Source organism: Heptranchias perlo, chromosome 8, assembly GCF_035084215.1.
Source record: "Heptranchias perlo isolate sHepPer1 chromosome 8, sHepPer1.hap1, whole genome shotgun sequence".
NCBI classification, from domain to species: Eukaryota; Metazoa; Chordata; class Chondrichthyes; order Hexanchiformes; family Hexanchidae; genus Heptranchias; species Heptranchias perlo.
The window spans coordinates 33,879,390-33,904,478 of NC_090332.1; the positions used below are offsets into that span (position 1 = coordinate 33,879,390).

General features: G+C 39.4%; 1 protein-coding gene across 13 annotated transcripts in view; it reads right to left on the minus strand.

The window, feature by feature from the left end:
• flvcr1 (FLVCR choline and heme transporter 1) overlaps window positions 1–22,643 on the minus strand; it is a 42,577-nt gene extending 19,934 nt beyond the window's left edge. For 12 of the 13 annotated variants that reach the window (XR_010963655.1, XR_010963654.1, XR_010963652.1 and 9 more), the window contains exons 1-6: window positions 21,802–22,643; window positions 12,039–12,183; window positions 8,528–8,665; window positions 7,264–7,331; window positions 6,201–6,304; window positions 1,076–1,186 (exon numbers count right to left, since the gene is read on the minus strand). Coding sequence is in view for 1 of the 13 variants with exons in the window: in XM_067988932.1 (XP_067845033.1) it covers window positions 1,076–1,186; window positions 6,201–6,304; window positions 7,264–7,331; window positions 8,528–8,665; window positions 12,039–12,183; window positions 21,802–22,434 (1,199 nt within the window). In the remaining 12 variants the exon portion in view is untranslated. The remainder of the gene's footprint in view (window positions 1–1,075; window positions 1,187–6,200; window positions 6,305–7,263; window positions 7,332–8,527; window positions 8,666–12,038; window positions 12,184–21,801) is intronic. The other variant, XM_067988932.1, reaches the window with a different exon arrangement.
• Between the last annotated feature and the right edge of the window lie 2,446 nt (window positions 22,644–25,089).

The window sequence follows — 25,089 nt, forward strand, 5'->3', positions numbered from 1 at the left end:
CTTTTTTGTGTTTACTAACTAATAGGTGTTCTGATTAACAATGGTTACAAAAGGTTCTAATTATAGTCCTGAGTTCTATTTTATTATTCCAGGATGCCAATTAAGTGCCTTTTATATTGACTATAAAGTCTTGTGCAGTCACTCTGGAGTATGCAGCCTAGCAGAGTAACAGAGTTGCTGTCAGTGTTGAGACTGCAATTACTGGGACTCTGAATTAGCAGTTCTATAGTTAAATCATTCTGTTCCTAAGACCATCGATAGAGAAGTTACCAACTTGAACTTGCAACATTAAAAAATTAAGTCGCACAAGTCACCTAATTACCAGTATTTGCTCACTCAATATAAATAATATTAGTGACAAATTAACATCAAGTCAGAGGCACCAGACTCCCCTGATGGCTCAGCAAGTTTATCTAGTGAGTAGCTCAAACAGACTAAGAAGCTCCTGTGTTTTGATCTTCGGTCTGTATTCAGTTAGTTAATCTTAGCAGAGGTACGGGCAACAGAATGGACCTTACTCCTGTGGCAGGGTAGGGGTGAACAGAAGGAAGGCCTGAGTTCCCAATTCTGATTGCTATCCAGTGACCCCTGCAGAAAGTGTACATGTGTGGGCATGAGGTCAGGACAGGTAGGACTCAAATGTGATGCCCCCTGAAGGAGAATACCCTGATGATACTCACCTTCAAGGCTTACACATAATCAAGGTACTGGTGAAACTGTACCCTAGTAAGGAGTCAACACCCAGTAGAGGAGGGAAGAAAGTTAGCACGGGAAAACTGGTCACCAAAGTTAGTTGGCAAATTTCCAAATGACCAAATACTGCATCTTAAAAGATTTAAAAAGTTAATCCAGCTGTAAAATTTACACCTGACCATTTAACAAATTAGTTGATCTAAAATGAATACAGATTCAAAGCATCACTTCAATAAATTACATGACTGACAACTAACATTTTCAATGTTACAGCATATCCAACGACATTCTCAGTTCTCTGAAGTTTTTAAGGAGATATACCAAACACATTGTTAAGAACATTCCCCAGTCTATTTTGTTGAGAGACAGAATGGTCTCTTACCCCAAGGCTCCTGCTGTGACAAAGACTACTTGAAGGTAACCAAGATTTAACGTGAAGGTGAAAACGAGCATTCCAATAAATGAAATAATGTAGACTGCAAGGGTGGTCTGCCTGTAAATGGGAAAAAAATTGTAAGGTAGAATTCCCATACAACATTTATATCAGCACATTAGTTTTGGACTACTGGGGAAATCATGCATATATTTAACAAATGACAAAGTATGTTTGCTAAGAACAAATTTCTAGAAAAGTATTTAGAATTCTTCTAATGGATACTGAAAGAGACTGGTCCAGAATTTGCTGGTGTGTGCCCGATTAGTTAGACTTTTCCCCTCACCCTTCAGCATTGTTGGAACTGCAAGCTGGTAACGGGGCATCTGGGACTTTGGTGAACGATGGGACCAACAGTCTATCGCCTTAACCAAACCAGTAAGATTTAAGGAAAGAGAAACAAAAAGAGGAACAACAGAGAAGAAAATTGGGTAAATTAGAGTCAAATTAGATACAGAAAGAGAAATAAAAGAGAGGGAAAGAAAGATTGGATTAAGAGAGACAAAAAAAAACAAGAAGGAAAAGAAAACATTTTTTTTTAATCTCCAAGAAAAATTTACTACCTGTGGTTTCAATTGTTCCCTTTCTGGGCTGGCGAGGTTGAGTGGCATTGCAGGGACATAAATCTAGTCATTAAAAGGGTCCTTACGCTGTTAAGTACCAGCCCCAACTTTCTGTGGTGAGTTTAATTTGTGTTTACTGCGCAAATGCAACAATTTCTTGAAACTCATGGGGAGGCTGACGGCAAGCTGCTGTTTTCGCGTGGGTTATCTCTTCCTCACCACAAATTGCTGGATGATTTACACGCTAATAACGGTGTGCGCATTAAACTCGCTGTTATTTTCCCAGCAAATTCTGGGCCACTGGTTCATGCCAAATTAGGTACATTTAAGTAGACAGATTTCTAATAGGGTTGATACAGTAAGTTTTTAAAAATTCATACCTTTCACTGAAATGTTAAGCACAATTGGCTGAAGAGTTGTTCCATATCAGAACGTTTTCACTATTGCCCACTAATTGACGTCAGTGAGTAATAGTCTTCAGTGACTGATGTTAGCAGACAATAGAACAGACACTGCTGCCCACTGTCACAAAGCACAGGCAAAAAGGGTTACAAAGTTCCCCATTTTGAAAATAAATTTAAAGTCTAGAGATGTAATATAAACACCAATTTTTGGGCTACTGAAATAAGTTTAAATAATTTTTTTTCGCTACAGAAGTGACCAAGTGTGCAACATTTTACCCCTACAGCTCTCCATTGCAATCAAGATTTGTACAACTGCATACTGATTCATGAGAACAGTCTGGTATCCTAGTCAACATTCCTCCCTCAACAAATATTAACATTTTTAAAAATTAATTATTCATCTCATTTCTGGTTGTAGGACAATTACTGGCACAGAATGTTTGCCTACATAAAAGTCCAAAAATAATTATAGGCCTTATCACATTGAAACACCTATGTAAATGTAAGTACAGGTATAAAAAGTAGTCAAAAAGGCTAATGGAACGTTGGCCTTTATCTCAAGGGGGTTGAAAGATGAGTGAGGAATTGATGCTTCAGTTATACAGCACCTTGGTCAGATCCCATCTAGAGTACCATGTTCAGTTTTGAGCACCAAACGTCAGAAAAGATATATTGGGCTTGGAGGAGGAACTGTGCAGATTCGACAAAATGACACTATGGCTTAAAGGGTTAAATTATGAGGACAGGTTCCATAATCTTGACTTGTATTCCCTTGAGTTTAGATGGTTGAGGGGTGATCTGATAGAGGTCACATCAACTCTACAGCACAGAAACTGGCCATTCGGCCCAACTGCTCTATGCCAGCGTTTATGCTCCTCCCTCCCTACTTCATCTAACCCAATCAGCGTAACCACCTATTCCTTTCTCCCTCGCGTGCTTATCTAGCTTCCCCTTAAATGCATCTATGCTATTTGACTCAACTACTCCTTGTGGTAGCACATTCCACATTCTTATCACTCTATGGATAAAGAAGTTTTTCCTGAATTCCCTATTGGATTTATTAGTGACTATCTTATATTGATGACCTCTAGTTTTGGACTCCCCCACAAGGGAAAACATTTTCTCCATGTCTACACTATCAAACTCTTTCATTATCTGAAAGACCTCTATCAGGTCACCCCTCAGTCTTCTCTTTTCTAGAGAAAAGAGCCCCAGATTGTTTAGTCTTTCCTGTTTAAGTATATCCTCTCAGTTCTGGTATCATCCCTGTGAATCTTTTTTGCACCTTCTCCAATGTCTTTTTATAATATGGAGACCAGAACTGTGTGCAGTACTCACCAAATGTGGTCTAACCATGGTTCCATACAAGTTTAACATAACTTCTCTGCTTTTCAAATGTATCCCTCTAGAAATGAACTCCAGTGCTTGGTTTGCTTTTTTAAAGGCCTTATTAACCCGCGTCGCTACTTTTAGTGATTTGTGTCCCTTTGCTCCTCTACACCATTCAGATTCTTATTATCCAAGCAATATGTGGCCTCCTTATTCTTCCTGCCAAAATGCATCACCTCACACTTACCTATATTAAAATTAATTTGCCAATTACACACCTATTCTGCAAGTTTATTAAAGTCTTTTTGCATTTTGGCACATTCTTCCTTTGTATCAACTATACCCCCCACCCAATTTCCTGTCGTCCGCAAATTTTGAAATTGTACTTCTGATTCCAGAGTCCAAAACGTTAATGTAAATTGTGAACAAGTGATCCCAGCAACGATCCCTGTGGAACACCACTTCCCACCTTTTGCCAGTCTGAGTATCCACCCTTAATCCGTACTGTTTTCTGTTTTGTAGCCAGCTTGCTATCCATTCTGCTACCTGTCCCGACTCCACATGCTCTGACCTTGTTATGAGCCTGCTATGCGGTACCTTACCGAAGGCCTTTCGAAAATCCAAATATATTCCATCTACTGCATTACCCTCATCTACTCTTTCTGCTACTTCTTCAAAGAATTCAATAAGATTGGTCAAGCATGACTTTCCCTTCTGAAATCTGTGCTGACTAGTCTTTATTATATTTTTGTTTTCTAGATGTATTTCTATTACATCTTTGAGTAAAGATTCCATTATGTTTTCTACCACCGACATTAAGCTCACTGGTCTATAGTTCCCTGGACTTGTTCTATCTCCCTGGCCACCAGTCCTCTGGTACTATTCCCCTTTCTAATGAATGTTTATATATGTGTAATAGTGCCTCTGCCATCTCTTCTCTAACTTCTTTTAATATGCGTGAATGCAAAACCAGGGGTTTTATCCTCTCTAAGTTTGATTCGTTTATCAATTATCTCCCTCCTTTGAGGTGTTTTAAACGATAAATTGATTAGATACAGTAATACAGACACACAATTTCCTCCGGTGGGGGAATCCAGAGCAAGGGACACAATCTTAAAATTAGAGCTAAGCCTTTTAGAAGTGAAGCACTTTTTCACACAAAGGATTGCAGAAATTTGGAACTCTCTCCCCCCAAAAAGGCTGTGGATGCTGGGTCAATTTAAATTTTCAAGACTGAGATCGATAGATTTTTGTTAGGTAAGGTTATCAACGGATATGGAGCAACGGCAGGTAAATGAGTTGAAGTCGATCAGCCTTGATCTAGTATAATGGCAGAACAGGCTCAAGGGGCTGAATGGCCTACTTCTGTTCCCATGCAAGTACTATATCACAGGACCAGCAGCTCAACAAAATCTTGATCGACATTAAAAGATGCTGGCCGACAAACACAACTATAAACATGCTCAGCATACATTATGGACATTCATGGGAGGTGATTTGTAAAACGCCTGCAATCTGCTTCCTGCATACAAAGTCCATACCAACACTGCAATTCAACCAACCTGCCACATCGCTAAGTGTGCTGGTCTCAATTTGGCAAACTAGTTTTAACAAAGTCCTACAACTGTTTTTGAAAGACCTAGCCAAAAGGAACACACATTCAAGTCCTAGAGAAAAGGCTTCCAAGTACCAGATTTCAATTAGAGTTGGAACATTTAAATTTGGATTTCAGAGAATGTTTCTTCAGTACTTTTGTTCCCATGTCATTTTGCATCATTCTCTCATACCTTACTTTAATTAGTTGATTCCTTTAGGTATTAGATATTGTGCTGTAGAATATTAGGAAAACTGATTAAGGAATAAGTTACTGAAATTTGGGTAATTCAATGTAAGCAACAAATCGCTCAGCAGATTAGACTTCAAGTGAGGACTAACGAACTTGCTGTCATATAGACACATAGAACACCCAAGAGGCCATTTGTGAAAAATCCAACAAAAAACTAAATGGCAATGGAGAGCTGGATGGAGTCCAAAAAATTGTTTTGCAAAGGAAAAAGTCTGGGATTGGACCTAAGAAGTAGAAAGCTGTAGTTCTTTTCATCTAGCTAGAAAGCTATGTGGTGGGCCTTTTCATCCACTGATTACTGAATCGGGGGGGGGGGGGTAAGGAGGTAAGGGGGTTCAAAAGAGAAAAATAGGAGAAAGTAGGAAATTACAGCAAGATAAATTTACATTCTGAAATGTATGAATGTATTGCCACAATGAAAACTGAAAGCAAAATTATACTTTTATAAAAAGTGTATATACGTTATCTCAATCTGAAGGCGTGGGAGAGCAGAAATCTAATAATTCAAGGCCTCAGATTTAAAATACTTGGTAATAAGCCACAGCCGAGTCAGTCTAGCAGTGACTCCAGAAGCAGTCAATATCCATAGCCATTTAATGATAGGGCCACTTGTAGACATGGCACAACACATTTTTGGTACTGGAATCAGCATAAGCAGACAGTGTCCAAATTAGCACCAGCAGAAAAGTCAAGCTGGAGAAGTATATAATTTAAAACCAAGAATTTTCAAAAAAAGGTTGAGGCATTATCACACTAGATCCGATCCCTAAAATGCAGAATCATCATGATAATAGATGTTCTACAAAGCTGTCCGACAGCACGTAACTAAAAAGGAAATCAGCAACATTCTGAATATTATTCTGTTAATACAATACAAATTTGGGTTCTTCACACACTTACACTGCAGCGAGTGCCGATATGGTTATACTCACTTGTATTTCTTTGTACGGTCCACCCAGAAACCAGAGATGATGGAACCTACCATCCCTGCCACCACTAAAGTAAGTCCAATTCTCCCAGCATTCAATTCTTCTCCCTTACAAAAAATATACAACAAAAATAACTGATTAAATTGAAATATAAAATTTGGCATTCATGTATAATACAATACTAGTAAACTTTCCATGGTGAGCAGTATTATGGGAGCTCTGCTAGTATATTATATGTGTATGAATGTTAGCAACTAAACTGCAATCTGGGGCTAGAGTTCAGCTGCTTGTAAACTCCTTAGTCAGAGGGAAACTGCGGCTGCTTGTAAATTTTTGGCTCACAGTCAGAAGAATCCATTATGAAGTGACTAGCTTTCATTTTTAACAAAATGAAAGTAGTTTTGCCTTCTGTAACAATGTGCAATACAGATTGTGGTGAATTGACACTATATACACAAGATAAATATAAATTAGTATATACTAAAATAAATGTGGGATGGAGAAGGAACTGCAGGATGCAGATGAGTGTGGAGCTGCAAATACCAAAAGGAATGAAGAGGGGGCTCAAAAACTAAATTCAGTGTTGACTCTTTAGTAAACCAAATCAGTGAACAAATAGAAGGCTACTAAGTTAGTTAAAAGTTAAAATGCATGCATTTATTGATCAATAACAGATCCCATTATCCTACAAAACAAATCTACACTGCCTGCTTAAACTCAGTTTATGATATCTAATTCAACTAGTGATTCTGTCTTGATACTACATTACATCAGAAGTACTTTTTAAAAAACAAAATCCATTTTTTAGCACAAACATAATTAAACCAAAAATTCTTCCCGATCTCTTCAAATGCTTCCAAAACCCAAATTCCTTTAAAAATGTTAAATTTTTAACCTGTCTTTTGTTAAGGAAAGCAGAACATTGAATTTATCAAGTAATTTAGTTTACTGGTGAAGATGAAGATCCATAGGTTACATTTCACATGTAAATTTAGGGGTTTTAGGTTTAATTAAAAATTGTATTTCAAGAAAAATGAAGTATTATATATAAAGATTATCAACTCACCTCATAGTAAGTAATGATCATCTGATTTAATAGTGTTCCCACAGAATAATAGGACCCGGTCAGAATACCTAGAAAAGATATTAGAAATATACCTTAGCCGGCAACTGAATTCAGTAGTAATGCATTATTCAGATATCGGTTTTATTTAGTGTACTCCCAACTTTCCTGTTCACTTACTTCCCAAGGATGAAATTGAAAGATAGCTAGAAGTCTTAGTAGACTCTATGCTCAACCAATGCAGAGTAGCAATCAACAAAACCAACAAAATGTTTAACTATATAGCCAAAATTGTAGAGCATAAGTCAGGAGAAGACATGATCATACTGCACTATACTCTGGAAAATTTAAACAAGTATGCCATTAACTAAACCATACCAACTAGAAAGAAGATCTATGAACTTTGTTCATGCCGAGTTAGGTAATCTCAGTTGGTGCAGTACCTGACCTAAGTAACCGTAAGCTTCCAGCTTCTGCTTGCTACCTAGGTGATCCTAGTTGGAAAGTACACATGCAGACATTGAGCAAGGACAGGATCAGGGTCAGCTGGAATACCATTCACAGTTGAATTGAGCTTGCCAATATTGCCTAGGCTCACACAAAGAATGGCAAGGTACTAGAGGACAGCAAGCAACCATGGAATTCTACTCTGGCAAAAGTAACCACCTACAGGAAATGGAGAGGGGGGGGGGGGGGGGAAATATGTTTGAAATAGTTTTTATAGCCGAGATTAACAAGTACAAATCAAAAAGCAAAACCTAAAAAAAACAAGATGGCACAATCCTTTTGTGTCTCAACAAAATTAAAGTCTACTCTATGGCATAACATGAAATACATTTGGCCAATCTAGTCAACTGCTAGTAAACTAAAGTCGACAACACGAAACCAAGCATAATTAGAAACAGACTGTGCACCCCAAAGCAAGCACTGCTGGTATGAAAAAAAAAGAAAATCATAATAGTTAATCAGGAGTGTTTTTCTATAATGCTGAGTTTGCACCACAATATTTCAGTACTTTTCTTGCAACTGTAAACTTATGATTTGTATATATTGAAATAAGTGGTTTTCCATGAATAGAAGTCCTGGACCAGCAAAACTAGAGAAAATTTAGAACCCTCACTCTGACAGCTATGAAGAACATTCAACACTGTAAAGGTTAACTACTTTGAGAACAAAGAATGGAATGAGAAAATTGCCATTTGATACATATATTACTGAACTGAATTGTTGAGTAACCCAAACCAAAATTAAAATAGGAATTACTCACCATAACTTAACAGTAGTAGCACAAATGGAACATTCTTAAACAAGTTTATTATCGATTGTTTGTAGGAATACTCTTGAGGATTGTCCAAAAGCACTGCTTGGGATTGGCTTGGAGGAAGTGGAGGCTTGTCCTTAAATACTATTTAGAAAAAAAAGTTATCAAGATGCTAAGCATAGTAAGTAAAATTTCGGCTTACAGAAAATTAAAACATGGATTGCATAAAGCTGAGGTGAGGTTTCAGGCAATAGCATCACAAGGATACAAGATATATTAGATCAAATTCTCATGGTCAACAAGACTTTTGTTAACCTGATATTTGACAGGAAGTTTGCACTAGATTAAAATTTTAGTTACAATTCCTAGATGTCACACCACTATTTTAAGCCAGCATTCGTTCGGTCTATAGTGGCACCATCCAACAAGTTTCTAAAACCAGGAACCACAGAACAGTGCACTACTGGTAGTCAATGAGCTCAGTGTATTTTTATGCATAATTTCTGTGAAATGAGCAGGGACAAAGTTAACAGTACTCTGGATGTACATGAAATTCATTCAGAACTGATGGGAGGGAAGGAGAGAGAAGAGAGAATGGGGAGAGAGAATGAGAGGGGGGGGGGGGTGAAAAAAGAGAGAAAAAAAACAGTAAATAGTGTACCAAAACTATCAGGGGGGAACCACTTGGAAACATTTGCTCCTCATTTAGGCAACAAAAGAATATCCCCCAATCTGGAGCATAAAAAAATCCAAGGAATTTAAAGACTACATGTAATTTCACAATCACCGCACTTGTAACCGGTAGCTTTATGCGCTGGTTGGAGAATCAGGGCTACAATGTTTTAGCTCCATATCCAACTTTCATTCCCTTCAGTTACTGCTTCCCCACTGGATCATGAAATCATCCATTATATTCTCATCTAAAACAACCTGCATTTATATAGTGCCTTAACATAAAGAACATCCAGAATGCTTTAAAGATAGATGTAAGAAAAAGTGACGCAGAGCCACGAAAAGAGAGAGGTTAGGAGAGTTGGGCAAAGTTGATGAGTTCGGAAGAAGTTTTTAAAAAGGGAGAGGGAGGTTGAGAGGTTTGGGGAGGGAAATCCATTGAGTAGAACTCTGAAACTGTAAAAAGGGACAATGGCATCTAAAAGGCTGAGGATTTGAATGTTCCGAAGGAAATAGATATAGAGCCGAAGGCAGCAGAGAGAGAGTGGAGTGGGGCAATGCCTTGAAAGTATTTAAGAGGATAAGGATTTTAAACTTAATGCTTTGGGGGATGGGGAGCCTTAAGTAGGTTAGCAAGAAGGGGAGGGCAATGGGTGAGTAGGACTTAGTGAAAGAATGGATATGTGCGCAAAGTTTTGTACAAGCTAGAGTTTATGGAGGGCAGTCGGAGAATATTACAACAGTTTTACTATCACACACTTCTTACACTGTGATGCTAGCATTTTAGATTTACTGGTACCAAACAAACTGGCAAACATTTGCAATGTCCTTCCTCAATTTTTGTCTGCCCCAATTGTGATGGCATTCATTAAAAAAAAATCATAATGGTAGGATGCCACTAAGTGGGGGGGGGGGGGGGGGGGGGGGGGAAGGCCAAATTAATTCAGGAATGCATGGTTTCAATCCTCCTGCAACTGCATCATCAGTGTTCATTTGTATTTATCTACTTTTTAAAAATCTATTTGGAGATCAAGGCAAGGCATTTTCAATTTCTACTTGGATCTTCTGATACTTACTCAGGCATCAGCAGCTTCCATCAGCAGGTATTGCCAAGGGGCGGGGGGAAGTTTCAACAGCAGACAGCACCTGACCCAGATAACTTAATCCAAGAGCTACTTATAGTCAAAGGATCAACAAGAAGTCTCTACGATTTATTTATAATTTAGTCTCATTAAAAAACAAAGGATATCATATATATTCCAATCCAGGTGTATGAACAGTCACTTATTTCTCTTGGTGACTTGTCTATATGCTATGTACTAATGAATTCTCTTTCTATGATATTTCATCTATTGTTTTATAGCATCAATTTTTTGGGGCTTTGGTAGAAAAGACAGGGCTTATTTTGCAGTTGGCCTTCTCTTGAAAAGGATCGGTTTTTCAACAATGAATACAGGCAGCTCAAACCTGGACCCAGCTCACTATCTATTAAATATTAGTAAATTGAGATACTGATTAAAAGTATTAATAACAAATTTATAAATAAACTCTGTTATTCAGACAAAAGGGAATTAGATATATACTTGAAAAGTAAAGAATTGCAGGCCTATGGTGAAAGAGCATGATGGAGTGTGACTAATTAGATAGTTCTTTCTGAGCCGGCACATGCACAATGGGCGGAATGGCCTCTTTCTGTACTATATGATTCTATATCTAGTCCAAAAAATCTTGATAATCCAAGATTATTCCTGGCAGAAGCATAAGAAAAATTATGCATTAGTCAGGAAAGGTGGATGCATTCAATTCAAAATACTGCTGCAAGCTAGATATCTAGTCTAGCAGGGACCCACACCTTTCCCAACTTAGAATGCCGAGTCAAACACATACATAATCCAAAAGGTCGATACCAGCCAGGCCTGGATTATGCCAAACTGATTCTGATCAGACAACATGCCTCTAGGAACCAGCAAACTGAACTACCCATAAGAGAAGAGAATCTTTTTCTAAAAAGATTTTTCATTTTTACTGCAGGTATTTAGCTAGGTGTTAAAAGGCTGTATATGAACACTGCTTTTGTTGTTTATGCTGGGCGTCTGTTCCATTATATCCACTACTACGTGTCTGTGTTTGGGACTGGGATAATTTCTTATGATCTCTTGTCTCATGGAAGAATTATTTATTCTACAATTACACTCAGTTCTAGTCAAATTATACCTAAACTGGCTATGCCTGTACATTTTACAAACATGGATTATGTCTACCCATGACCGCAAGTTTCTTTTGAAGGTAGGGTATCCACAATTACATCCAATATTCAGAGTATAGCTTCATCATGAGTCCACACAGATAACAGTAACTTGCTTTGATTTAGTCAAAATGCTCTTGAAATATTTTGTACCATTTTATGAGCAAAGCACTATGTGGTAATGCCCTATTCTGCAGTTCTGGCACTGCACCCATGTCCTGAACAACCATGGAAGACTTCTGCAGCAATTTTGTTACCTTACCAATGCTATCCAAATTGACTCTTGAATGTAGTTGATATCTGGATAGTTGCCAAATCAAGCCACTAGTGCACAAATTTAAACCTGTATGTTTGGCAAGAAATTGCATAGATTCCAAATGTTATTCCAAGTAAAGCCAGTTATCCCATGCATTCAGCTGTTGACTCCTTATCAGGAGTGAATGTCATTTTCCACAGTGTAAAGAAGTTAGACTGGCCCTATACCCTTATCTGTGGCACATTATATTGGTATACCAAGTCTGTGGATACATGCTTTCAGATTCCAGCCATGACTATAAACTGCCATTTGACTTTCAAATTCTAAGAGCAAAATAAACTTACCTACTACAACCAAAATGAAGAGCAGTGTGGCTACTGCTGCTGTCCCATAGAACAATATACTTATGTTGCTTGCCATCAGATTAAGATCATCCTTAGTATTAGGCACCAAAATTGGAGGTAAAAGAAAACCAAAAGCCACACCAAGCTGTGAAACAAAGGAACAAATCAACAAATCAAAACATTATTAAAAAATGACATTTGCAATTTTTCTTTTTCAAACTACAATTTACATTAGGCTGGGTTATATCCAAGACTCAAGTGTCCAAGTACTCATTTTAAAACGCAAGATCCTGCATTTTATTTTACCCTCAAGGACTTGAATAAACTGGGACAATCTGGAGTTTCTACTGGAGTATGAACAGTGTGGCAGTTTAAGTTTAAGGTTGCAAATATCAGCCTAGTTTTCTCCATATTTGCACCCAGATACACCTGTAATCTGGGCGCAAACTAATTACGTGGCTTAAAAGATTGCGGAGCTTTGGGCATAAGTGAGTTACCCGCGTAACTACAATACATCCAAGTGTCCTCGATCCTTTACATCCATCCAGCAAACCTTCTGTCCAAAAGAATCTCCGCCCACAAAACTGGCCATACCCCCGACTCTCAAACACGAGTATCTTCGAATTGTACTCATTTGGGGGGTGCGGGGGGAGTCTCAAACATTCTGCCCAGATTTTCAGGCGAAGCAGGAAACAAACTCAATTTTCTGGTCTTACAATTGCAATTTTTTTTTTTTTTGAGTATGTTTTCTTTACTTTACCCTCACCACGACCTGATCTGTATTTTGTTTCCTTTAATGCATTTTTATGGCACAAGTATAGGCCACATTAGGAGTTGAAAAGTTTCCACAATTGCAGGTTCTTAAGCATGCTGTGCATAAATGATGATTACATAAGTTAAAACTTAAATTTTAACACCCAACAAGAAAAAAATCTGCCACGGGTTCAGCATTTCCATGGGCCCCGATTGTTTACGCTAATTTATGCCCATTTTAAGTTCGGGTCTATGCTTATGAACTAGGGAGGATACTTAAGCAAAATGAAGGCAACATTGGCACATTTTTGGGTATAACTTCCGGGTTGCACCCCAATGAGGAAACACCAGGCCATCTAATTTAGTTACTGCGCTCACTGTTTTTCTTAGGATAAATTATACATATCAGTACTGGTGGTAACTGATCTAAATACTAATAATGAATAGATATTTATTATCTTTGCCAAGATTATTTTGCTTTAGTTTACTCCTGGAGCCACCTTAACTGCTTATGCATTCTCAAAATAATCATTTGAAATTCAAGACTGTGCCATCTAAGAGTACAAATGTGAATAAATCAAAATCTAATTGTCATTTTATATTGTTTTAAGGAAAATCCACAATAGGGGATATAGGTGATCGCGTGCACTACAAGCTACTTATTGTATTTGATGAGCTTCTGATTATGGTATTGACGATCTGATCATCACATTGAGATACTATCATAATATGGTACAGCACAGAAGGAGACCCATCGTGCCTGTGCCGGCTCTTTGAAAGAGCTATCCAATTAATCCCACTCCCCTGCTCTTTCCCCAAGGCCCTTTACATTTTTTCTCTTCAAGTATTTATCCAATTCCCTTTTGAAAGTTACTATTGAATTTGCTTGCACCACCATTTCAGGCAGCCTATTATAAACCAGAGGGGGCAGATTTAAGGTGATTGGCAAAAGAACCAGAGGCGACATGAAGAAACATTTTTTAACACAGTGAGTTGTTATGATGCCAATCACCGTAAATCTGTCCCCTCTGGTTACCACCCCAAATGCCACTGGAAACAGTTTCTCCTTATTTATTCTATCACAACCGTTCATGATTTTGAACACCTCCATCAAATCTCCTCTTAACCTTCGCTGCTATAAGAACAAACCCAGCTTTTCCAGTCTCACCACTTAACTGAAGTCCCTCATCCCTGGTACCGTTCCAGTAAATCTCTTCTGCACCCTCTCCAAGGCCTTGACATCCTTCCTAAATTGTGGTGCCCAGAATTGAACACAGTACTCCTTCTGGGGACTAATGTTTTATAAACGTTTAGCATAACATCCTTGCTTTTGTATGCTATGCCTCTATTAATAAAGCCCAGGATCCCATATGCTTTTTCAACAGCCTTCTCAACTTTTCTCCCAGCGATAAAGATTTGTGTACATACACCCCCAGGTGTCTCTGTTCCTTGCACTCCCTTTAAAATTGCACCAGTTTATATTGCCTGTCCTCATTCTTCCTACCAAAATGTACCACTTCACACTTCTCTGCATTAAATTTCATCTGCCACGTGTCTGCCATTTCACCAGTCTGTCTATGTCCTCCTGAAGTCTGTTACTATCTTCCACTTGTTTACTACATTTCCAAGTTTCGTGTCACTTGCAAACTTTGAAATTATATCCTCTATACCCAAGTTCAGGTCATTAATATATATCAAAAAGAGCAGTATTCCTAATACCGACCCAAGAGGAACACCACTGTATACTTTCCTCCAGTCTGAAAAACAACTGTTCCACCACTACTCTCTGCTTTCTGACCCATGGCCAATTTTGTTCCACGCTGCCACTATCCCTTTAATCCCACTGGCTTTTATTTTGCTAACGAGTCTATTATGTGGTGTTTTATCAATGCCTTTTTAAAGTCCACATACACATCAACCACACTACCCTCATCAACCCTCTCCATTACTTAATCAAAGAACTCAATCAAGTTAGTCAAACACGATTTTCCTTTAACAAATCCGTGCTGACTTTCATATGTTAGCCCATACTTTTCCAAGTGCCAATTAATTTTGTCCTGGATTTTTGTCTCTAAAAATTTCCCCACCATCGACGTTGGGTATACAGAACATCAATCTAAAAAGAAAGAAAAATACCAAAAAACACTAAGATGATTTCAAATGATATTTATAGGAGTTACTAAGTATCACTTCAAAGAAGCATTAATTCCTGATTAGGGCTTCCATTCGATAGCCACGACAGTTCCACGATATGCATAACACAGCCCGAGGGCTATTTGAAGCCTGCCTCCGCTAATCCCATGGCCTTCAATCGCTTGCTGTTCCATATGTCTTTGGGCCTCACTAACTGGGAAACAACATCAGTCCCACCACTCCATGGTGAATCATTTGTGAGAGTTGCCACTCAAGCAAGACACTGATTGGAATTGTTGGCTTGACAGAAGTTAGAAACACAAATAGACAAACGTTATTTGAAACCATGTTTAGAATAATAATTTGGCTTTATTTGAAGCATTTAATCTCCATTTTTGCCACTCATATCCAATATAGAAAGACTCATTTTCCTCTACAGATCTGAGATAGTTGCATTTCTGAACAATTCCTGTAAATGTATTATAGAAATACACTATTACAAGGTTCAAAAGGAATAAAGCTTTCAAAAAAAAATAGTATTCTTACAATAAAGCCTATCAGCAAAAGCTGAAAACTTTTTTTTAAAAATCAAGTAATAATCCTGTTATAATTTTAAATAACTTTGCAAAGTAAAAATCCTGTAATTCTTTATTGTGTTGTCTCCCAGGCATGGATGCACCAATGGAACAAAAGCATAAATTCCTTACAACTGAAGCCAGCCCTTGCTTGGTCTGACTATGCAAAAGTTGTAAATTCTCATTCCTGAAAATGCCAAATTTATTAATCTTCATCTTAATGAAATAAAAACTTTGTAAAGAGAGATTTTTTAAATAATTATATTTGGGATCTATAACTCATTTTATGAAATATTTCCAGAATTCCACATTTTATGATAATTATTTTATAATGCAGATAACTACTCTGATGCCCAATAACTTTCTCAAAATTACAATTAAAAGTGTTAATAAAAACATTACTTTTAGGCATCTCACTAGCATGGAGCACTGGTATACTAATTAGACAAGCTACACCATGGAGTGGCATGATACAAGAGCACATCCCCAATCAATTTCCTAATCTAGCTCTTGCAGGTGAGGAAAAGCACTAAGTGGAGGCTAAATCGCTATGCAGAAGATTGCCAGTTCTCCCATCAGCTAAAGAACAGAATACATCACTCTTGGACTAAAAAGAGAATCAAGAACAAGATAGTATTAATTATTTTGTGCTCAATAAAATGGCAGTGTTAGGGAAGACATCGACGTTCTATTTTTTGCACCAAACACTCCCGGTGCAAGTACAGCAATGTGAGATGGAATGTAAAGCTGCCTTGTTCTACCCCAGTTAAGTTAGCTAACCCTGGCAGTGGTAATCACAATAGTGCTACATTGACCTCAACATTCCTGGGATGGGGGAAAAAGGGGGAAATAAATGGCGAAGATTTCTGCTCATGAATATCCATTAACCTCTGTCGGAAGTGTGCTTGTGGACCCTCGGAGGACCAGATTGTTCTCAGTTGTGCTGCCCGTTGTAAAATAGTTTGCCAAAATTCCTCTTCAACACACATGAATAATGGCCACTTTAGAGTACCAGAGGGCAATTGGCACCAATGGAATCATATGCATAGTTGACTCTTAACTGACCGCTTAAGTGGCCCAACAAGCCCCTCAATTGTATCAAATCTCTAATGAAGAATTGTAAACAATTTTACAACACCAAGTTATAGTCCAGCAATTTTATTTTAAATTCACAAGCTTTCGGAGGCTACCTCCTTCCTCAGGTGAACGATGCGGAAATCTAATGAAGAAGGCAGCCCACCATCACCTTCCCGGGGCAACTAGGCAATAAATGCGACACCCACAAGAGAATGAATTTTAAAAGCCAACAAGAAGTGAACACCTTTCAGTAAAAGACAGCAGTGCAGTGGAGAAAATTGGTAACCCCCTACTCCCATCCCAAATAAAACTTGTGTCACAACAACGTGCATGAGTCTCAACCAAGGAGAGACCCCACCCAATGTGACATTTCTGTGGGAGGTACACCCATCAATTGCAGAATTGGGTGAGGAGGGGAGAAAGAGGTGAAGTGGTAGCTATATACTATCTATACAGTTAATCAAGTTTTCTTAGTAGCAATACATGTTCTTAACTCAGAGGTAAAAACTGGCCAACCTTTTCTCCATTGAGGATCTATTCATTCAAGAGACGTTCATCCAGTCTAAACTGGATTAAAACCCATATCCCAAAGATGAAATTATACTGTTAACTAATTTTCCCCACAACAAAGACTTTGAATTTAATCTAGTGTAATTGGAAACAGCTAATCATGAAATAGTTTCACAGTTTGAATCAATAAGGCTTTCTGTGGTTTGAAGAGAAAGTGACACGAGTACAAACTCATTCCAGTACTGTATTCCCATTCTAACTGGCTGATCTATCAAACTACCATTTTTTTTCCCAAAATGTTTAGTCTGATTAGTAGTTTGACTGGTGAATATAAGATGGAGGGGCGATGTATAGGAAGCACCTATCTCCTTTTCTATAATTTCTAGAAATACCTAAAGACCCTTGTGAAGCTTCAGATATCCTGTGATTAATTGTATGTAGATGATGCAATCTCACCTGAATGGTCGAAAAACTCGTTATGCAGATGTAGAAGAGAACTCATCCAGACATGGTAGTAAAGCTACTTCAGCAAATAATTAATGTTGTATTGGTTGCATCGATGTAAAAAGTTCCATTCAAACTTTTTTGTGCCCAACTGAAGATAATTAAATCACACCCCCAGGTTTATAAATAAAATCTTGCATGAAAATTAAACATATAGACTGGATTGTACAGTACTTAAAATGGCAAATGTAGAAGTACCTAAATGGCACTGTGATAAATACAGCATAGGGGGAAAGACTGAACCATATACTCTGATCTGTGCCAAGTCAGCCAACCTTAACTGGGATGGCAATGGGAAGTGCACAATTAACTTCAGGGTGGCAATGGGAAGTGCACAATTAACTTCAGGGTGCACAGGCTCAGGATAGGAAAACAAATTCATATGCCATCACTTCTAATCATGATCCAACAATCCCTACTGAATGTCTACATGTGTGGAAACCAGGGTTGGATTTGGCTGTTAAGTCCCCCAGAGTCAAATAGCCCATCAAAACTCACTATCCAGGTTCACACGTGAAGAACAGTCGTTGGGTGAGGTACCAGAGGGATACCATTGCACATGGCAGTGTACCCCAGCAGGAGTTGCCCCCTTCCAGAAAGGTGAAAAGGGAGAAAATAAATGAGAAAAAAACAAAACAAAAAACATGTGTAGATTGAATTAAGAAAGCTGTTCTCAGATGAAGTAATACCATCATTTTTGGTGCAGGGACATAGATTGACTCCAGTGAGGATGGAGGTGAAAATAGGCTGGAAATGTGATGCATCATTTTAATCTACTCTGTGGACTACCATGAAACTATATAACCATCATTCTACGAGTTGGTGGTTTTGAGTTTAAGTTGTCAAATATGCTCCAGAAGTTTATTGATCAGTAATCAATCATTGTGGACTGAGCCCCAGAGAGATATAAATGAAAGTGTTCAGAGCTCCATGTGATGGTTAGTGCTTCATGTTCTATTTGTGAATAAATGCTGTTCAACAGGTGTCAATGCCCTGCTTGAATAATCTACTACACCAGCTGTATCCTGTGATGGGCATCTTTGGACACAAAGTACAGCCCCCAGGCTGACTAGACTTGTCTCTACCATAACATTCAGCCAACTTGGCTGGGTGTAAGTATGCCATTACTGTGTTACTCACTATTTGGTTCTTTAGTACCTCAAACACAGTTTGTTGTTTCAGCTCCCAGCTCCAACTAACATCTTTTCTTGTTAGTTCCCGCAATGGGTTGGGTGATTGTGGCGAAATCAGGTATAAATCTGGCACAATCATTTACCATTCCCAGTAGGCTTCTTACCTCACTTGGGCTGCGTGGAGCACTGATATCCAGGTATGCCAATAAAGTATTTGTTGGATAGCGTTTTGGAATGATGCTGAAGAAATTCCATTATTAAGTCGCTCATAACGTCCGCATCCAACGTGCGCACAAAAGATCGTTATATACCTGGATTCGGGAGCTGATTCTACGGTATTCTGTGATGAGGTCAAGTTTCAAAAACTTTGGCTCCAAATTGTAGTATGTCAATAGCCGTGAGATGCATTATTCAACCAGAGCTGCCCGCCATCCAACGAGACTGTAATGCTTGTATGTTATAGGCACTCTTGTTGAGTAAGCTTACACTTACCCCGGTGTCTATCACTCCTTGCACAAGGATGTTCAACATGGCCACTTCAACCACCAGTGATTTGGGTAGGTTACATGATGACATGCTGAATTAGGATTTGTAAGGACTGATTATCACCCTCTGGCTGTCTGTTACTTTGTATACCATCTTCCGAAGTCTTGGGTTGCAGTCCTTCCTTTAGAACTGTCCAATGATTTAGAATGACAGCATCCTGCGAAGCGATTTTGTTTACCGCACAATCTGCAGAGTTTACCTCTGGCAGGGCAGGATACTTGTCCTCCTTGTAGGGATTATTAGTGCCACAGTCATTTGAAGATGCTATTTTGTTCCATGGAACTCTTATTTGTACTGTTTGTCATGAGATATGCTGTTTATGGGTGCTATTACAATGCTGTGTTTGTTCTATGCCTGAAGCTTGCAAATCAGAAGTCGCCAATGTTCGATCTATGCCCAGCATGGTCATGGTTGGGGTCACATCTGTGAATTCTCATGCAGCTGCTAATTGATCGAAGCTCAGAGATACATGTCTAGTGCCTCACTCGGTTTCTGTCTAGCTGGTCTAAACATTTTATGTTTTTCTTCAGCATAAAGGCTTGCTCACAGCTGTATCATAGTAGTTTGCCTCACCTGTTTCTGATACTGTAACATTAAAAACAGAATGGCATACTTTTTAGCCTTGTCTGTTATGTCTGAAGCAATTAGAAACTCAAATGTCTGAATCCATTTCTCCTTCAGTCCGAATTGATCAACATCTGTCTCAAACTGGGAAAATGATGGAAATCCTCGCCGGCCATTCCTTGGTTTTTTTTTATATAAAGTATTTTAAAGTTCAGCAGTACTGCACAGAAATTTTCTGGAATTTTCCTTTTTTAAAACTTTTTATTTGTCAGATTTTAAGAGAAAATAGAAGACATGTTAAAGCATACACAAATACAAACTGAGCAAAAAAAACGTGTGATACAACACGTTTATGTAACAAAAATGGCTGCTCATAAACAAATAGTGGACACCAAATACCTCAGTGATATGTCAGAGACCCCCATAAGCAAAAAAATGGATAAAAGTGGGGGTGGAAAAAAAAAATCAAGAAAAAAGGTCAGAACTGATTAATTCTGAATCTGTGTCCATCACTAAAAAGAGTACGAAAAAGAGGCTGTCCCTGGGCGCCAAAACTGCCACCACCCAAACAGAATGGGGGAGGGACTTTGGCAACCTAATCTCATCAACCCCTTGAAATAACATCCATCAAACCATGCCATAATCTGAAAGTGTAGATAAGAGGAATAAATCTGGAAAGATCAGAAAGTAAGATAGATCAAAAAGGGAGAGAGGAAGTCAAAGATTATCACACCTCAGACTCAACAAATAGTCAATCATTCAAACAGATGAATGCTCACTGACCAAACTGGCTCCAATAATGGAGACCAGAGTTTCAGGAATTTCTCCTGGTAACGGTGGAAAGAATACACAATTTGCTCCACATGATCTGCCAGATCCAGGCTGCCCATATTAGCTGGGTGATCCGATGCCAGAGGGCTAGGATGCAGCTCCTGGCTGATCTTCCAATGGAATTTTCCTCCAGTGAAACTCATCTTAAGAGTCTCATTTTGCACAACATTGTTGATGGCCTCAGTGATCACATTGCCAAAGTAGTGAATAATGGACACAAGATACCAGTTACAACTCCTACAATGTGCATGCTATTCAAGACACCATTTTCTTCGGCCATGTGCTCTTACTTGCCATCTTCTTTGAACACCTCCTGTTTCAATCACATAGGTGATTGTATTTATCTCAGAACATGGAATGAATTCCATTTAAGAAATGCATGTGTATGACTACGCTACGTGCCCCCACGCGGAGGAGGGGCAGTAAATGTGCTCTTGGGTAAGCTGGTGACCACAGGCGACTGTATTTCGAGCTGGCATCAAGGCTGGGAAGGGAATGCTGAAGATAATGACTTGGAATCTACTAAGATAAAGCCAACTAAGCTCAAACATTTGCGCTAAAAAAAAACGTCGAGTGTGCCAATTCCGATTTTACAATCCTCTTAATGCGGTGGAAAAAAAAATCTCCAATAACCACGCTCCACGTACAATTTCATGTGCTGGTGGTTTAGAGGACATAAATTAAAGGCGATCGGTCTTGAAGATTCTCCTTCAAATTACAGGATGGGAGAGGGGGCGCTTTAGAAAGAAAAGGGAAACTGCAACCCCGACCACTGGGGGATCGGCTTCTGGAACATTCGCAGACCGATCATGGCGAAAACCAATGGAGAGGAAGAGGGACTCAGAAGAACAGCAATGAAAATCTACCCAGCGATACCGACTCGTGGCAGTCCTGCCAACGCAGATAAAACATCGGGCGGGGCCGGGGTTTCCGCGCGGGAAGGCGGGAGGGTTCTCCAGCTCGTCCGCCATAAATTCGGCGGTACTGCCGCCGATACCCCGAACGTTTACGCCCTTTTGCGCCGAGGTTACGGCGGACGAGCGAAAGAAATCCCCAGGGAGATTCACCCCCCCCCCACCCCACCGCGGGACGGTTGCCGGGGAGACGGTTAAATTCGACAGACTCGATGCCCCTTACCTGATTGCCCAAGACGGCGGAGGCACATGCTGTAGATACCTCTTTGGGCCCGAACCATACTGATGCTACTCTAGAGGGCAGCCCAAGGATAAAAATCTGAGCGACGGAACAGATCGTTTGGGCGAACATGGTCACTCCAAACAGATCCTGTCTCACGCTCGCGATTTTAATCCAAGCTCCGATGCAGTTCAGGCCGGAACCCAGCAGCGCCACGATCCTCAAGCCTTTCTTGTCCAGCAGCCACGCAGCGGGGAAGATGAGAGGGACGTAGGTGAGCATGTAGACCACCGACAGCCAGTCGGCCTGCTCATAGGAGATTTGATAAAAATGGCAGAAGATGTTGGCGATGATGCTGTACTGGATCCACTGGAAGGCGTTCACCATGGAGTAGAGGCTGAACACGATCAGGATCAGGAACCTGGTCCAGTAAAGTTGGGTCTGGATCGGTTTCACATCGCCAGTCAGCATAGCTTCCCTCTCCTCCGGTGACCGCGCACCTTTCGCGGTCTTTCCTTCTTGCCCCGGCGCTTCGACATGGCCATTAATGCCGTTTATAATCACTTCTTTGCTGCAAGCATTGGGTGTTGTCTTTGCGGCAGGACATCCTGTTCCATCGGCGTCCACCATTGTCATTTTTTTTTGTTTTATTTTTAATTTTTCGACGATATATAAAATATATAGCTTATATCTAACTCGTGTAGAAACTAAAATCTATTTCTATAGGTTATATCTGTGTACAAAATTACGTCTGTATTGTGCGATAAACTTCTAATTCCGAAGCTTCCTAACTGAATGAGTCGAAGATCCGCGATGCAGCGGTTTATCAAGCGCTAAGGTTCTTGAGGAGGGAGGGGTGATGATTGACAGCTCCTTTGGACCAATTGCACGATGGGCCGGTTGATTGACAGGATTCCTGATGAATCATGGGCCAATGAAGACGGCGCAGGGATTAATCAAGGGACGATATTAACGAATCAGGTGTCCGCCAACGAGATACAGGGAGCGATTAACATAATGCCTGGCGAATCAGATACACTGGTAGGGTGGGGGAACCAAATGATTGACGTGCCACCTGGCCAATCGGTTGTTAGCATTTGAACAGGCTCGCAATGAAAAATGCGCAATCTTTGCAAGAGAATTTTTTTTTGAAAATGGTAAAATATTAACAAAGGGACAGAATAAATCCGCGTGCTAATTAGCGAATTGAAATTTCCTAAATGTTCAGTTTAACTCAATTTGAAAATATAAGAAGCCCATTTAAGCCCGTGTCTTGGGTTTGAGTAAGGACACAAAGAGTCTGCAAAGCGATACAGACAGATTAATTGCGAGGGCAAGAAGGTGGCAGATGTAGTATAATGTGGGGAAATGTGAGGTTATTCACTTTGGTAGTAAGAATGGAAAAACAGAATATTTTTTAAATGGTGAGAAACTGTTAAATGTTGGTGTTCAGAGACTTGGGTGTCCTCGTACAAGAAACACAAAAAGTTAGTATGCAAGTACAGGAGGCAATTAGGAAAGCAAATGGCATGTTGGCCTTTATTGCAAGGGGTTTGGAGTACAAGAGTAAGGAAGTCTTACTACAGTTGTACAGTTGAGACCTCACCAGGAGTACTGCATACAGTTTTGGTCTCCTTATCTAAGGAAGGATATACTTGCCTTAGAGGCGGTGCAACAAAGGTTCACTAGATTAATTCCTGGGATGAGAGGGTTGTCCTGTGAAGAGAGATTGAGTAGAATGGGCCTATACTCTCTGGAATTTAGAAGAATGAGAGGTGATTTAATTGAAACATATAAGGTTACGAGGGGGCTTGACAGGGTAGATGCTGAGAGATTGTTTCCCCTGGCTAGTGAGTCTAAAACTAGGGGGCATAGTCGCAGGATAAGGGGTCAGCCATTTAAGACTAAGATGAGGAGGAATTTCTTCATGCAGAGGGTTGTGAATATTTGGAATTCCCTACCCCAGAGGACTGGGGATGCTGAGTCATTGAATATATTCAAGGCTGAGATAAATAGATTTTTGGACTCTACGGGAATCAAGGGATATGGGGATAGGTTGGGAAAGTGGAGTTGAGGTTGAAGATCAGCCACGATCTGATTGAATGGCAGAGCAGGGGCTGTATGGCCTACTCCTGCTCCTATTTCTTTTCTTATGTTAAGCCAATTTCAAAATCTGAAAGGACATCATTGTTCCGCTGTGGTTAATTTTGAAAAAAATTCTTAAAGCAACATTCTATGCAGGATTTTCAATGTTTCGTAAACAATACACGCTAATAATGCAAAGGATTCTACCACATAACCATATTTAAATTCCCAGTTTTGTCACAATATATTACTTTGTAAAATAGATGCATCTAAAGCACATTTCATCAAATTTATTCTGAAAATGGTTGTTGGATCATGTGCCTATATCGTCTAATCATATCCCATGACCCCAAATGGCAAAAAAACAATTAATATCCACTGTTTGAGAAATATAATTGAGGCAAAAATGTAATTCACTTTACAAAGTATTTTTTTGCAATCAAACAGGAAACAAAACATGCAGACCGAGAATCACAGTTTTGATGCAAAGTAGTTACTTGTGAAATAGTGATGGTCATAATGAGGGAGCTTGGCGAAGAAATTATGCCTTGGCGGGGGTGCAGCACAGATTCACCAGAACGATACCAGGGCTAAAAGGGTTAAAGTAGGAGTACAGGTTGCATAGACTAGGCGTGAATTCCCTTGAGTATAGAAGATTAAGGGATGAATTAATTGAGGCATTTAAGATGGTTAAAGGATTTGATAGGGTTGATAGAGAGAAACTATTTCCTCTGGTGAGGGAGTCCAGAACAAGGGGCCACAACGTTAAAATTAGAGCTAGGCCGTTCAGGGATGATGTCATGAAGCTATTCTTCACAGAAATGGTAGTGGAAATCTGGAACTCTCTCCTGAAAAAGATGTTGAGGCTAGGTCAATTGAAAAATTCAATACTGAGATAGATAGATTTTTGTTAGGTAAAGGTAACCAGGATATGGAGCAAAGGCAGGTAAATGGACTTGAGGTTCAACCATGACCTAATTGAATGACTCAACGGGCTGAGTGGCCTACTCCTGTTCCTATGTCTATTCATAACCTAAGATATTGCAGTGTATGAAATGCAGTATTTGATTTCTATTACATTTACCAAACGGAACTGCTTCCAATTGCCATTTGTAATTTATATTTTGGGTTGGATTCAGCAGGAAAAAACAACTGCGCATCAGTAAGATTTGTGCACGAACAGTTCCTCAGACATTGTAAACATGA